We start from the raw sequence: 14,774 nt of genomic DNA on the forward strand, positions 1-14,774 counted from the left end.
TCATTTCAAAACAAGATGTGTATTGGTATAGTGGTAAAAGCGGCATCCTTGCCTGATAACGAACTGCGTATAGACGTTTTTGTAAATGGGTTGAATCGTCGGTGTACCGACACTTAATCACGCGACACATAATCACGCGACATTTAATCACCGACACATAATCACTAGGACATTTAATCACGCGACACATAATCACTAGGACATTTAATCACGCGATACATAATCACTAGGACATTTAATCATGCGACTTCGATACGTAATCACGCGACATTTAATCACGCGACACATAATCACTTGGATGCGACTCCCCGACAATTGTTTTGACTCCGTTGCGCCAGCTTTCTCTATAATGTTTCTTTAAATCAACACCAGCTTCATAAAGTCTAATTGTTATATTGTCCGAAAGTATAACCTATGTAATATCTAACATTATTCTACTGTATTGTCACCGAAGCTCTTGACCAAAGTACCATCAAAACGTTACACCGTAAAATACAATGCTACTTGTTTTGTGTCGGTTTTGGAACTCTGGAACAATGCCAATGAATAAATTATTACAATTTACTATCACGACCGCCACATCTCTTTGTATCTATAACGACTAGTCCAGTCTACAGACAATCTCGTTCCGGATACGGCCCGCGGGCCCTAGGTTGCGGACCCTTGGTCTATACTCTATAGCTTGCCGCTGTCTTACCGTTGTAACTCGTGGTTATTTCAATTCAGGGGACATTACTATGACTAGACAGTTAATCACACGACATTTATACAGTGTCTTTGTCTATACTATAGCCTGCCGCTGTCTTACCGTTGTAAATCGTGATTATTTTAATTTAACGGACATTACTATGACTAATAAAAACGGAACGATTCAGTGGCGTGGCAAACTCTACCAGAAATGTCGGGGCGAACGGACATTAGGGCTACTATGACTAATAAGACAGTGCAGTTTAGCTTAACATCGAAAGGGAATCAATCGGTGCTGCACAAACAGTACGAGTTTGTCAAACACCGTGAGTACGCAAACGGAACGATTCAGTGGCGTTGCAAACTCTACCAGAAAAGTCGGTGCCAGGCTCGTATAACAACCGAAGTGCAGTTGCTTACATTTCCTATGCATAACATTGCTGTAAATTGTAAATGTAAAAAAATATTGTAAATGTGTGATTAAATGTCGCGTGATTAAATGTCCTAGTGATTATGTGTCGCGTGATTAAATGTCCTAGTGATTATGTGTCGCGTGATTAAATGTCGCGTGATTAAATGTCCTAGTGATTATGTGTCGGTGATTATGTGTCGCGTGATTAAGTGTCGCGTGATTAACTGTCACCAAACCGAATCGTCCTAGATTGAATCGTCCGTGGGTTGAATCGTTCGCGGGTTGAATCGTCCGTGGGTTGAATCGTCCTAGAACCGTAGGCGATACATATTTCCGTTTTACTTTCAATAAAATCAACCCTGGTTTTCTTTCATTGGTTTTTTGCAACCTGGTTTTCCAATATCTGTGCGTTTTAGCAACTGTCAATACGGTGGGACAAATCATGATTTTACGTGACATTCGCTGTGACGAAAAATGTTTAAGCTAATACCTTAGATAAATTTGGACACTGTTCTGTCTTGGTGTAAATCGCGATTACTTAAGGAAAACTCGTGTTAACCTATGATGTATTGTATTGTTTGTCTTGCGCCATTAACTGTGCGAAGCGAAAGTTAGGTAGCTAACCTATGTAGTTATAAACTTATAGCACAATAAAACACATGCTCACGAACAATCAAAGAGCAGGAAAAAGTGGCAAAGCCCAAGGGCTTAAAACATGCAAGATAGCGATAATAGAATTGTGCGAAAAGATGGTAGGTTAACATGGCCACTAAACCCACAACTTTGATGAGTAAACTGCGTGTTAGTGCTTTGACAATTACCGATTGAAAATTATTTTGCGATTGGTCAAAAAAAAGAAAAGCTTTTCCCTGCATTTTGTCTGTCCTCCTAACATGGGAATAATTTTAGGCAAGGTTTTATAATTTACTGATAAGCGAATAACAATCAATAGTTAACTTGATTGGATTGTAAACCTAGGTCTACGTGGCTCTCCTTGTCGGGTAACTTGGCATTTTGCCAACCATTCTTACCAATTTTACTGTTGCTTTGTGCCAACAACGCCGGCACTGCACGGCACGGTGCAAAGCAAAACTCGAAGGTCCGGATCTTGGATTTAGTATACAAAAAGCACAACCAGATGACGTTAAAATTCAACAATTTGAGTAGCTGGGTCTAGCATTCAACGGCATCCTGTGGTTGTCTATGTGTATACTAGATCCTGACTTCCGTTGACTACAGCTAGAAGCAAGAATGTACGAGACTACGAGTGTACGGTATCGGCCCCAGCTATAGAATAGGGCACTTTTCAAAAAAACTCTTGCTTTCAAAGACGCTAGTTATGGCGTGATGGCATACACGGAAGCCTTTATTGTTTTTTTATTTATTATAAATTGGCATTTACACAACCAGTTTTTCTTTGTTTGCTTATTATCAATTGGCGTAAAGTTAAAAAAGTTTGTCGTCCATGTTAATTTAATGAACCTCGTGCGTGTAGCTGCCACACTTGCCTCTATGGCCGGTATGTAGCCTACTTACTTTAACAGAACAAACAGTCGACCACTAGACTAGACTGGCTTCACTCGGAGAAAAACAGAATCCACTGCAAAAAGTTACAATTATATAGGCCTTGGCCTACTTGTAAAATATTACCTAAACGTCGCAGTTTAAAAGTATGTTACGCAGGATAAAATTCTAGTTGTGATTGTTTTCATTTTGTTGTCGTACGTTAAGTATATTTAGTTTTATTTAGGTTTGAATCAGCAGCATAGCATGTTTTTCTGTACATCGGCTACCTGACCCCATGGTCAATAGTGGAAAGTGTGGCAGCTGCACGCTTGAGATTTATCAATGTACATGCTGAATTCTTTTATCTTTATGCTGATGTATAATTAACAAACAAAGAAAAGCTTGAACGCCAATTTATAATAAACAAAGAACTAAGGATACGGTGCACGCCATCACGCCAAAATTTTCTGTGTTACACGAACAATTTCTCATCAAACATTGCAGTACTTTGCAGTTGATACAAAATCTTTATCCTTAGACTGAAGAAAGTTTTTGGAAGCCTTAAACTCGACAATGATTCATCTTTGCTCAAATCTTGATTTGCTGTTGAGCCTTTGTTCAAGTTTAAATACAAACACATATTCCATTTTGTTTTTTGACCTTTGTTAAGTTTATGTTGTTACCTAAATTTGTCTTCCATTCTTCTCTTAAAACATAAAAGATCCAGATGTCTCGTTTTCTAGAGATTATACATTTACCATCGAAAAAGAGAAACCAGCAATGTATATAGTCATAAACTTTGCCGTCTAGTTGTTCTTCATTATGTTGATTATGGTTTTGGTATCGATTGAAATGTTTGATTGATAAGTTTTTTTTCACTGTGTTGGCTCTTGTGTTCGTTTGGTGTATATACCGGTAAGTTGTAACTCCCACCACATTGCTTCTACAGTATGTATACCTACATTGTACTTTTTGTCCAATTGTTAAACAGAATTAGTCTATATCTTCTTCGCGCAAAGTTGTTAGTTTTACTTTGTTGTATCTCATTAAACTTTTTAAGCACCTTGTCCATGTAGCATTGAAGGAATACAACATTCAGACATTTTGCGCCAGACAACAGAATATGCCATACCCACCCCAAAGTTTTTTATGGAGCTAAGCGTTTGCACACCTGCACATTAAATGGTTGTCTCGCCATGAAATACGCGATGCTTACTAGTTGCATTACTTGGATCCCATAGTGGAGAGTACTCTTGAGACTTTTCAAAACTGCTCTTGTTGCTCCCGAATGTCAACTTAAGGGGAACCTGTGATCTCTAAAAGGAGCAATATTATACTTTCGTTTTTATTTTTCTTTAGACAGGAAAGAGCACAATGTCTCTTTTTTGGCAATTATCATGTGTGTCTAACTTTAAATGAAGGTTTAGCTCAGAAATATCGACTCACAGTAGTTTGTTTCTGTAATGAATTTAGCCCAACAATTAGTATTTTATTTACTTTGCAGTGCGCACAAGAAAATCTAACTAAACAATTAGTGGGTGATAAAGTTTTCCACAAAATGGCGGGACAAAGTATTGGTGATAGAATTGTTGCCGCCCAACATACTATAATTGGCTCGGATATGTCAAAAAGTGTTTGCAAGGCTACGACTAGCGAAGCAATGGGACCAAAAAAGAAGCATTTGGATTACCTGAATGCTCTGACCAGCGAAGCAAATGTGAGCATCCCTGAGCTCACTGATATTCTTGTGGAGAGGAGCAAGCAAATGAAATGGGTGATTGTTTTTAAATCCCTGATCACCACTCACCACTTGATGTGTTATGGAAATGAGAAATTTTTGCAGCATGTGGCCTCTCGAAATTCTTTCTTTGCTTTGGGACATTTTCTTGATAAAACAGGAGTCCAGGGTTATGATATGTCAAACTACATACGAAGATATTCCGCTTACTTGAATGAGAAAGCCATTTCTTACCGAACAGTGGCGTATGATTTCACGCGAGTGAAAAGAGGAAAAGGTGGCATGCTTCGTTCATTGGACGGAGAAAAGCTTTTGAAAGCTTTACCTGTTGTACAGAAACAGTTGGATGCTCTGCTTGAGTTCGATGCAATTCCCAATGAATTAACAAACGGTGTGGTCAATTCAGCATTTCTGCTTCTCTTTAAGGATCTCATCAGGCTCTTTGCTTGTTACAACGATGGTATAATAAACCTTCTGGAGAAATATTTTACTATGAAGAAGGCTCAATGTAAGGAAGGTCTAGAAATTTACAAAAAGTTTCTAACGAGAATGTCGAAAGTTTCTGATCTGCTCAAAGTAGCTGAGCAGGTTGGAATAGACAAAGGGGAAATCCCTGATTTGACTAGAGCACCGAGCAGTCTATTGGATGCCCTAGAACAGCATCTGGATTCCATGGAAGGAAAGAAGTCTGAAGTGAAGATTGACGATGTGAAGTTGTCTTTCCAGAAGACAGATGAAAGCTTACAAAAGTTAGCGTTAGATGAGGAGGAATTGCGTTTAAGTGCTTTCAAGAAGGAGAGAGAAAACCAGGAGCATTTTCATCCAGCTCCAGATATGGTTGCAACTGTGCCAGCAAACGCAGCTCCAACTACCAGCAGTGCACCAGTTACTTCGGTGCCCAGTAACATGACGGATATGCTCGATATATTTAGCAGCAATGCACCAGGCACTTCTGCAAATACTACGGCAACTGATTTTACATTTTTCCCGCCAGCAACAAACGCTCAACAACCAGCTCAAGACTTAGCAGCTGGATTGCTTCAGCCAACTGTTCTTGGACAGCAGCAGCTGAGCATGTCACAACAGGCAGCAGGTCAGACTGGGTTGAATAAGGATTATGAATCATCTCTTGCTGATGTAATGGCTAACCTTACGACTGGAGGCCAGAAAGGTAATCGTGAGTTTGAACCAAAGACAGAGAAAAGGTTGACCGGCGGTGCCAATTTCAATCCCACGATGCCGCCTGCTGCGATGACAATGCAATCAAGTCCGATGCATAATATAGCACAACCAATGGCAGCTCAACCACAATTCGGGTATCAAGCCATGCCAGCAATGGGCATGACGCGGCCCGCATTCGCACAGCCGGTTTATGGAATGCAAGTGAATTATCAGCAACCTATGATGGCCAACCCCAATGCTGTGTCTATGGGTTATCAACAAGTGCCAATGGCCAACTATAATGCATCCAATATGTCTATGGGCTTTCAGCAGGGACCTGCACGTCCATTGAATCCTAACAATCCTTTTGGATCAATGTAGTCTCTGCCACTATGCTTTTGCAAACAGATTCATTTGGTGGGAAATTTACTTTACGCAATTGATGAAAGATGGAACAATGTAGCCTATGTTTATATATAAAATGAAAATTTAAGCCGTTCCGATTTTAAAACAATAAGTTTCATTTTTTTGTGTATTGCTAAAAAGGTCAGTTTACTGCTGAGTAATAAAACCTTTGTTTTGGATGATCTGAAAGCAAGTTTTGTTTCCTTTATTCAAACTGATCCATTCGGCATTCGCCTGATTTAAAATTCATTCATTCAAGTTCATTCAGTTGTGGAACACACGAACAAAGGAGACACGACTGTTGCATTCATTGGAACACATCGTTAAAATTGAAAGTATCTTTGCATACCTTTCATGAGATAGTAATGCTCTGATTGGATTTTATATAAACATGTGTTAGTTTAATCTCAGCTTACAAGTGCTCTTTGGACTCTGCGGAAACTTCATTTATCTTCGCTTTGTTTAAATAAAAACTCTTGCTTTGAATGATTTGTTTGTGGTTTCAACTAAACTTTGCCTGACATTGTGAACATTGCTACATTCCCTGCCATGGAAAGAGCTTTTTCTTCTGTGAATCTGAGAACTTACTGGAAAGAGTGTTTGAATTTGTTTTTGAAACTTTCAAGGAACAATTTGGTCAAGTATATATGTACAACTGTAAATGCATGGGAGCTATAGCATACTTTGTACTGATAAAGTAGGAATGTATACATTTTTGCATGCTAATGGAAACAGTTCTTAGAAACATGCGATTTACATGCTACAGAGTTTTTGGGTACTGTTCACATGGAAGCACTTGTGTTGCTTTTGTCAGGCGGTCTAATTGCTCAGCATTTCCAATTTGGTTTCAGGGCATATAAGCTAAATTGTCCTAATCCACATTGTCATTATGTAATGTTATGTCTTACTTTATATCTCTTCTGTATGATATCTATTTAAAACATTTTTCTGTATATACCTGTACAGTTATACGTATTAACTTGTATATCATTGTGCTTTCCGTTTAATTATTTAGATATATTCATTCCAATATGTGCTATGTGATGTGTCAACTGCTGCAAGATAGGTAAAATTTTTTGAATTCTAAAACATTCAAGCTTTAAAATTGATTGTTCTCAAACGTTTTAGATTAACTTTCTGTGTTGGCTTGATACATAACAGGTGGTTTTGGAGGCTTGCAGACTGTCTAATTTACTATACTTTTCCCATTTTTTGTCTTTCTTGTATTGTAACGCAGCCTGATTGATAAGATTTTGCAGAAAAGTAGCTTTTCATTTTGCTGTTTGCCACATCTTATTCGTCTACATATTGCACCCACGTCCAGATGTTCCTCTACATTTCAAGTCATAAACTGTTGCATGTAACTAAACTTTGAATTTCACTTTGCTCATGAAATGCATTGCTTCTGCAATATATGCCACATGTATATGCCCTCTATGTCAATAAAGTCTTAGCGATGAGTAAAACAACAATCACCAACATCATTGGCCTATGGCTACATAATGGAAATTTTTCCACCTCACTGCTTTTTATGCCATGATTCCATTGGTGTGTTTTTGTTACAGGTAGTTTTCAAATGTCTTGCAATGTCCAGATACCATAAGTCATAAGTAACACATTTACGTGTCTTTTTCGCTGGACTAAGATGGATGCGTCTATCCACTTTAAAGACCCCAGCTAAAGATTCCAGCTGCGTTGTATTAAAATTTTATTGGTTTGACATTATTGACAATTTTTTAAGTTGAATTAGCATACTTATTACCATACATTAAAATTTTAAGAAATTCTTGTAGATTTTGTGTGCAAGGTAGTTCATCACCAACTTCAATTGTATGATATTCTATTTAATGCAATCGACACAATAACCGACAACTTTTTAAAATTATGCTACATTTACCTGATGTGTGTTTACATGTGTATTTATATAATCTTTGTGATTTTTTTCGTGATAGTTACGCCCATAGCATATATATAGTACTAGAACTGTTACTAGTTTGATTCCTAATTTTGACGCTGCATAGATTTGGCAGTTGCCATATAAAATGGAAATTTTCTTTTGACGTTTGGGCCTAGTTTAGTTACGTGGCTTACTTTGATCAGTATTTCTACATTTTTGTGGCATAGTTAGGCTTATTGATCTGTTTTCTTTCTGGTTCTGACACTTTTTTGTTGATAATACTCGAATGATTTTTTTTGTGATTTCGTGGTTAAACTGTTAACTTGTGGTCTATGGATGCTTTTTGTTGTATTAGCATTGTTGTTTAGCAGAAAAAATATGGCTTTGATTTGCTATGCCCAAATCATACCCTACATATCCAATATTTGTTATTTTAAAGTATGTTTCATTTGCTGTGTATTTTATTGAAATCTATATGAAATGTATAAAATTGTTTCATTCCATGTAATTTCAGCCCATTTTGTTGTAGGTCTGCGGCTGCATTAATTTCTATTCCAAACAATTGATTTAAATATTTCTTGAACCGTTATACAACTTGGATTTCGGTGGAAAATTGTCTCTGGATCTCCTCAGCCATGAATAAAGCTTCACATTCTGGTTGTCTTTAGATGCCTGAACAACATATGCAAGTACCATGGTTAACAGCAGCAGAACTTCAGGTTTAATAGGCTATTTGGAGCTTTTGACATTGCTACATGACTGTATATTGAAAAAGTTCTAAACGAAAATACAGTACTTCGAGGCATGAGAGACTGATATATATATATATTATAAATTATATATCTCCAAACAACTTAGTCAAGTTTTGTGATATCACGATATGAGAAAGCTTTCATGTATACGTACACTAAATTACTTTGGTTAAACTTAAGTTTTTAATTATATGTTCATTATGTTGAACAGTCGCAGCGAGCACAAAGTTGAGTATTTACAGCTTCTGTGAAGCTCAATAGCCAACTTCTGAATAATATGCTTCAAATTGATTTCTGTTTATAAAGGTTCAAAGGGTTAATATTGATTTATATCCCTCCAATTAAAATCGGCAAAACGGTATCAGAGAAGGCAAGTTGTTAAGCTTATTAATAGAGATCAACTTGACTGATGCCCACAAACTCAATCTAAGACCTTCTGCAGCTTGTATATTCTCCTGGAGTAGCAAATATTTGCAATTAAGAGGAACTTTTAAACCACTGCTTCCCATGGGGGAGCAGTAAAGCTTTATTTGCTGAAATCATTCAATCAAAACATGGGTGCGAGGTCAACTTTGTCGCTATCTCCGGGTCACTTGGTGAAAAGAGTCCAGGAGGCATTACTTTGAATTTGTATATATACCATTACAATTTTGTATGCTTAGCTGGTAGTGACTCATCATAGCTGTAGGTGTGTTGATGAAACTATTATGTTCAACTCGTTTAAACATAATGAATGCACTGATTGTACTTACATGGATTGGAGATTCCTGCCAAATCCAAGTGACTTGACCAGTGAAGAAGTGAGGGTTTTTAAGAAGTACATGTCCAATATGGATCAAATTTACAGGAATGTTATTCATGACACAAGTCAAACCCTTGGAGATAGGAAGGAAAAGTTGAACCAGAATTTCCATGAAGGCGTTCGTTTTGACATGATTGACAAAATGGAGCGAATTTCAGCTGAAAAAGAGAGCGTTGAAGATTTGTCGACCAGTGGCTCGGACTCGTTCCTTTCTGCGAGTTTTTCGTGTTATCCAGAACCGGTAACGACAGGTAATTCAAAAGGCAACGTTTCACCAGATATTGGCACCACAGCACAAAAGTCCTCCGAAAAATCAATCGCTCCATGTAACGCGAGCATCACTTCGCATAGCTCTGGATCAGACTTGCTCGAATCAGCAGACACAGTGCCGGACCGCCCTGTATCAGAAGACTGGGACAGAACAATTGATCATTTAAGTGAAGATGACAATGGACATAAGAACTTAAAGTCACCTCTAACAAATGTTGCTCAACATATAGATTGGCTTTCAAGAACATATTCCATCAATAATCTAATATCGGGAAGATACAATAAATAGCTTAATTTAGATTTTTTTTGCAGCATGCGTACTTTTTTTTCTAAAATTAGCTATTCACTAATATAAGATAATGCTATATTTCATAGTAAAATCACAAATATATTTTATATATCATTTTTTCGTATTGCAACGTCTATACCAATACTGCCATGTTACTTGAAGTTTCAATACGTTTTTATTGTTTTCCAGTTATTTGTTTTTTGATTTGATTAAGCAGAGTCTTACATCCTGTTTATCTGTTTTTGCCTCTTAATTTAGGCGTAATTCTTAGACATCAAGTACTTGTTACTTCGCTGTCTTATGTTAATGTTGAAACAAATCGAACCCTTGTAGCTTGGATGTCTTTTAGACAATGAGCAGCATCGCGACAACGAGGATCCAGAGGGAACTGAAAGACATAAAGGAGGTGGCAGCCGCTTTTCTTTTTTTTTTCTTTCTTTTCACTTTTCTTATTTCTTGTATTTCTACAATATATGCAGTTAGATGATTTATGATAACCTTTATATTCCATTGACTGGAATTAATCTTATTTTGTGGCTACTGAGAAATAACCAGCATTGATCAAATTGTTTTAAATCTTAATCACAGAGTAACAACCAAAGTATTAAGATAGAGCTGAAAAGTGATGAATTCAACAACTTGAGAGGTGAAATCGTTGGCCCTTCCGGCACACCCTACCAAGGTAAGTCTTGTGGACATACAAATACCGAAATTACGATATTCCCGTGCTGATATGTCTGGTCAAAGTTACAAATGTGGAAAAAGGAACTTTGATTTGCCGCAGTTACATAACTATGTAGTTGCGTTACTACAATATGTAACGTTAGATTTGTGAAACTTGAGATACATTTTACTATTTTCTGCGCAACCAGTTTTGTAAGTTAAACTTATGTGAAATTCGACATTGTTTTAACTTAAAAACTTTCCGTCCGTTTCATTAGAATTGTTATTGCCGACACAGAAAGTTACTAAGCATTGTACTGTCCTAACCTAGTTCAGTGATTTATTAACAATGTGCAAAGTCTCAACTTAACACCCTGGTATGTCATTAAGCTCTCAGATTTAATTGCGTAACCTGAAATGTAAATATTTTAACTAACCCACTGCCCCAGTATCATGCAGTGAAACAGGAGAGTAAACTCATGTGATAAGAAAGAAAATTAGGCTGCCCTACTGCAGGGTTGTATTAGTCACGCACCCACCAAGCATTGGCCCAAATCAATTTTTTGAATTTTGTTGCATCACAATGCTTTAGTGGGAGTTCTTAAGTTGTTTGCCAAAGGAGTTCAACAGTTGTCTTGGTTACAGAGATGCTTTAGAATACAGAACTTTCAGTATTAAATATTGTAGACACCGACAGTCAATGTAAAATGTTCAGTCATTTTAAATAAAGCAAGTATGGCTAACAGAGATCAAGCCATAAAAAGACCTTTTGTGTCCTGTGAATCTGAACTCTTACTGGAAAGAGTTTTTGTAATGTTTGTAGTATGCAGAAATATTGTATTTATTTAAAAAAGTTTGGCAGCCACTCAACAAGTTAAAAAAATTAACTTCATTTAATAATATTGAGTTTATTTTTACTGGTAAACAGCAGGCCAATAGTAAACTACATCGGCGCAGTAATTACAAAGTTCTTTAAATATAGTGGACATGAAAGCTGGGACAAAATGCTCTTCCCCAAACTTGGTAAAATTTTAGCACGTCATAAACGAAACCTAAAATCCACATGGCCATTGAACAGTTGTAAGTTAAATAAATTTAACAACAAATTTGATGAAATAACTTTTGACTTCAATGTTATGCACAACACAACAACACAGTGGTTTGGTTCTACGTTGAATCATGGCTTTTGGTTGCGCTACTTGGACGAATGCATGGCAAACTGCTGAATTCGTATTAGTTATTAACTTACTATGTAAGTTTAAGCCCAAAGTGAACATTTTCACAGCAAGCAATCTATAACTACCTCCACAATCCCTCCATCATGACTAAATATATTTCGTAAACACGCTCTCCCACCGACATAAATATTGAGTACATGTCAAGACGCATTCCCTGCACAGGAAACTCAATGCGTTTAATTGATGTCATTGAGGTTTGTGTTCTATCTTTAGCAAGAGCAAGTCAACTGAGGTATAAACTATTTTTTTTTGTTTCAGATGGCATGTATAAGTTGAGCATAAAGATACCAGAAACATATCCCTTCAATCCTCCTATAGTGAGTTTCGACACAAGAATCTGGCACCCGAATATTAGTTCCGTTACAGGAGCAATATGTCTTGATATTTTGAAAGATCAGTGGTAAGCATGCATCAGTGCTTTGCAAAACCTACATTTCGCTGAATTATACAAAGTAGTCTTGCGAAAACGGTTTTGCTTTTCTAGGGCTGCAGCGTTGACGTTGAGAACAGTTTTGCTGTCACTACAAGCATTACTTTCGGCAGCTGAACCTGATGACCCTCAGGATGCTGTCGTTGCCAAGCAATACAAAGATAATCAAAAAGCTTTTGTGAAAACTGCGAGATTTTGGGCACAATATTACGCTAATGGTAAATGAAAACAATGAATTACATAAACGAGCGTAACGCTGCCCCCCCATACTTTTATGATTTGCTTTAACTTTCAGCACCTGGCCCAAGAGATACAGATTGTGTGGAAAAGCTACGAAAAGCGTCGGAAATGGGGTTTTATAAAGTAAGGGGCTTGATTGTATAAACTCATTTCATTGTTTTGGATTAAATGGGCAACTAAAGAATTATGGTTTCTGGAAACATCTACTCATCTTAAGTCAGAATATGTTTTATGTGAAATGCATGCAGTATTGAGAATGTTTCTAGATTGCAACGAAACACCTGTTACAAATATATGCAAGTGTATTTTGGCTGTTTTACTCATTCTTCGAATCCAAGTTGCTCCAAATATTATGCACCAATATTCTAGACATATTTTCAATTTATTCCAAGTACCGGTAAATCAAAAATAATCTTATTATTATTAATTTCGAACAGTGTAGGGAGATTTGTTCATAATCGATGTATGTATGCAGGATATCTCTCTTCAAGCATTGTCAACACATTCTTGGGATTTAGAAAATGCAATTCAATATCTAACAAGCTGTTAGCTGCAACACAAGCAAGCATTAATGTTGTTTTCACGACCTTCGTGAGCAATGAACACATGTGGCTTTTCATAGGATCCTGATTGTTTGAAATTTTTAAAAGTTCCTCTTTTTGTTACAATACTGGTGAATTGCTTTACGTATTGTATTCCCAAACAATTATTGCAATTCGATCAACTGGCGTTTTACTCCCATATACTAAAGGTGGTCACTGAAAACAGAATAAATAAGTCACTGATGTGTCTATTTTATAATTCTCAGCAAAAGCAGTCATTGATGGTGCAATTTTAAAGTAAACTACTGAATTTTGCAGCGTTGTGTATCTACCTAGTTCATAAGGTTACAACTAAATCCCTTGCATCTTATTTATGCTAACGATTGCTATTAGTGGTTTTAAAATGATTCTTTGTTCGCTATGTTAAATGCATGCCTAAGGTTAAAAGTGCTAGTTTGAAAATGAAATAACTTTTGTTTATAATTTTGTGGTTTCGAGACCAGAAGTAAAAAAAATTAATAACATAACTTTAATACCATCCATAGCTTGTTCAAATAAAATGACTTTGCCAGTGTTTCTGTTCTTGCTCATTATAACACAACTTTAATTTAGTGATTCAATCTTTAAAGACCGCATCGAGCAGTTACATGAGCCAATTTTTACACCTGCAGTCTGGGCTCTGACATCATTCCATATCGTTCTGTTGCTTGCAGCTTGTTTTCTTTCCTTGTCATGGCATTGTAGTTTATATATTCACCACAGAAAATAGTAAAGGCATCTTCCATGGTGAAACAGCATTCAGTGACTCTCGTTAACTTCAGCATACACAGAAATTTATTTGGAAAATTTCCCGAGACATAAATTGATTTCAGTCAGACGACAGAAGCGGCTGCCATAATAAGCACAAGATGTATTTTTGACAAATATAAATTATCTACATAAAATCATCATTTATTCTTTGGCCTTCAATTCATTTGGCGTGATGTCCATTGGCATTCCAATACTTCTTGGTGATCTGATGCCCATTCCTGGCACTCTCGGGATGAGATAACCGGATTGTTGTACCTGTGTAGAAAAATTAGGGACTTATCTTCTTGTCAAAGTAAATACTACAATGATAATGGAGCATTACAGTATGTATACTTACAACAAAAATTGTTACTGCAAGAGTAGCTAGACCCACAGTCATCAGCATGTTGCCACTCATTCCAAACGGCCTCACCTTCAAGACAGGGTACTTGTTGAAGCCAGAGCTCATTCGAACTTGACTTCTTTGAACTTGAACATAAAATTTGTTGTGAGTCCTATATTTTTAGCAGGACGGATAGCATAACTTAACTTAGGTAGTTTAAGCAGAATTTATTTTGCCAGAAAAATAGCTTTTTAAGGTTTAACTAAACAGTAGCGTCTACTTTTACAACCTAAAATGTACAGTTACAGTGATATTACTTTTGACTAAAATGTTAGCCAACAAACCAACCTTTTTGAGAACGCTTGAATAACCTGGTAAACATAATGATATTTAACAAATTCACTAAACCCAAAATGTGCTTCACTTGACCCTAAAAATGTATATATATTTGGTTATCTGATATATACATGTTACGTAATATGTACCTTTAATTCTTCATATTATGTATCCTATGCTTTATGGGTCAGCTAAAAGGCGCCACATTTTTTGTCACAAAACATGAAAGCCCAGAACAAACTTGCGCAATGAGCAGCAAGCTGAGAAGTTAATA

The 14,774-nt window shown here is 36.7% G+C and overlaps 3 protein-coding genes across 3 annotated transcripts; 2 read left to right on the forward strand and 1 right to left on the reverse strand.

Moving 5' to 3' along the window:
* The first annotated feature begins 4,078 nt into the window (after window positions 1-4,078).
* LOC143473192 (phosphatidylinositol-binding clathrin assembly protein LAP-like) lies at window positions 4,079-8,335 on the forward strand. The gene has a single exon (XM_076970071.1). The coding sequence runs from the start codon at window positions 4,164-4,166 to the stop codon at window positions 5,883-5,885; it is 1,722 nt and encodes a 573-aa protein (XP_076826186.1). The 5' UTR covers window positions 4,079-4,163; the 3' UTR covers window positions 5,886-8,335.
* A 1,848-nt stretch (window positions 8,336-10,183) lies between these two features.
* Window positions 10,184-14,097, forward strand: LOC143473194 (ubiquitin-conjugating enzyme E2 K-like). The gene is made up of 6 exons (XM_076970074.1): window positions 10,184-10,325; window positions 10,508-10,601; window positions 12,079-12,220; window positions 12,305-12,468; window positions 12,546-12,613; window positions 12,966-14,097. The coding sequence occupies exons 1-6, from the start codon at window positions 10,272-10,274 to the stop codon at window positions 13,038-13,040; spliced, it is 597 nt and encodes a 198-aa protein (XP_076826189.1). The 5' UTR covers window positions 10,184-10,271; the 3' UTR covers window positions 13,041-14,097.
* LOC143473195 (uncharacterized) lies at window positions 13,849-14,670 on the reverse strand. The gene is made up of 3 exons (XM_076970075.1): window positions 14,513-14,670; window positions 14,180-14,310; window positions 13,849-14,097 (listed from the first exon to the last, which is right to left on the reverse strand). The coding sequence occupies exons 1-3, from the start codon at window positions 14,544-14,546 to the stop codon at window positions 13,984-13,986; spliced, it is 279 nt and encodes a 92-aa protein (XP_076826190.1). The 5' UTR covers window positions 14,547-14,670; the 3' UTR covers window positions 13,849-13,983.
* Between the last annotated feature and the right edge of the window lie 104 nt (window positions 14,671-14,774).

This window comes from Clavelina lepadiformis, chromosome 1 (assembly GCF_947623445.1).
Source record: "Clavelina lepadiformis chromosome 1, kaClaLepa1.1, whole genome shotgun sequence".
Taxonomy (NCBI): domain Eukaryota; kingdom Metazoa; phylum Chordata; class Ascidiacea; order Aplousobranchia; family Clavelinidae; genus Clavelina; species Clavelina lepadiformis.

Bases quoted from the DNA above. Each gene is read 5' to 3' on its own strand.
- LOC143473192 (XM_076970071.1), top strand. From the start codon at position 4,164: ATGGCGGGACAAAGTATTGGTGATAGAATTGTTGCCGCCCAACATACT.
- LOC143473194 (XM_076970074.1), top strand. From the start codon at position 10,272: ATGAGCAGCATCGCGACAACGAGGATCCAGAGGGAACTGAAAGACATA. The intron at 10,326-10,507 runs GTGGCAGCCGCT...TCTTAATCACAG, and splicing joins AACTGAAAGACATAAAGGAG to AGTAACAACCAAAGTATTAA. The intron at 10,602-12,078 runs GTAAGTCTTGTG...TTTTTGTTTCAG, and splicing joins TTCCGGCACACCCTACCAAG to ATGGCATGTATAAGTTGAGC.
- LOC143473195 (XM_076970075.1), bottom strand. From the start codon at position 14,546: ATGTTTACCAGGTTATTCAAGCGTTCTCAAAAAG. The intron at 14,311-14,512 runs GTTGGTTTGTTG...TTTATGTTCAAG, and splicing joins ATTCAAGCGTTCTCAAAAAG to TTCAAAGAAGTCAAGTTCGA. The intron at 14,098-14,179 runs GTAAGTATACAT...TTTTCTACACAG, and splicing joins TTGCAGTAACAATTTTTGTT to GTACAACAATCCGGTTATCT.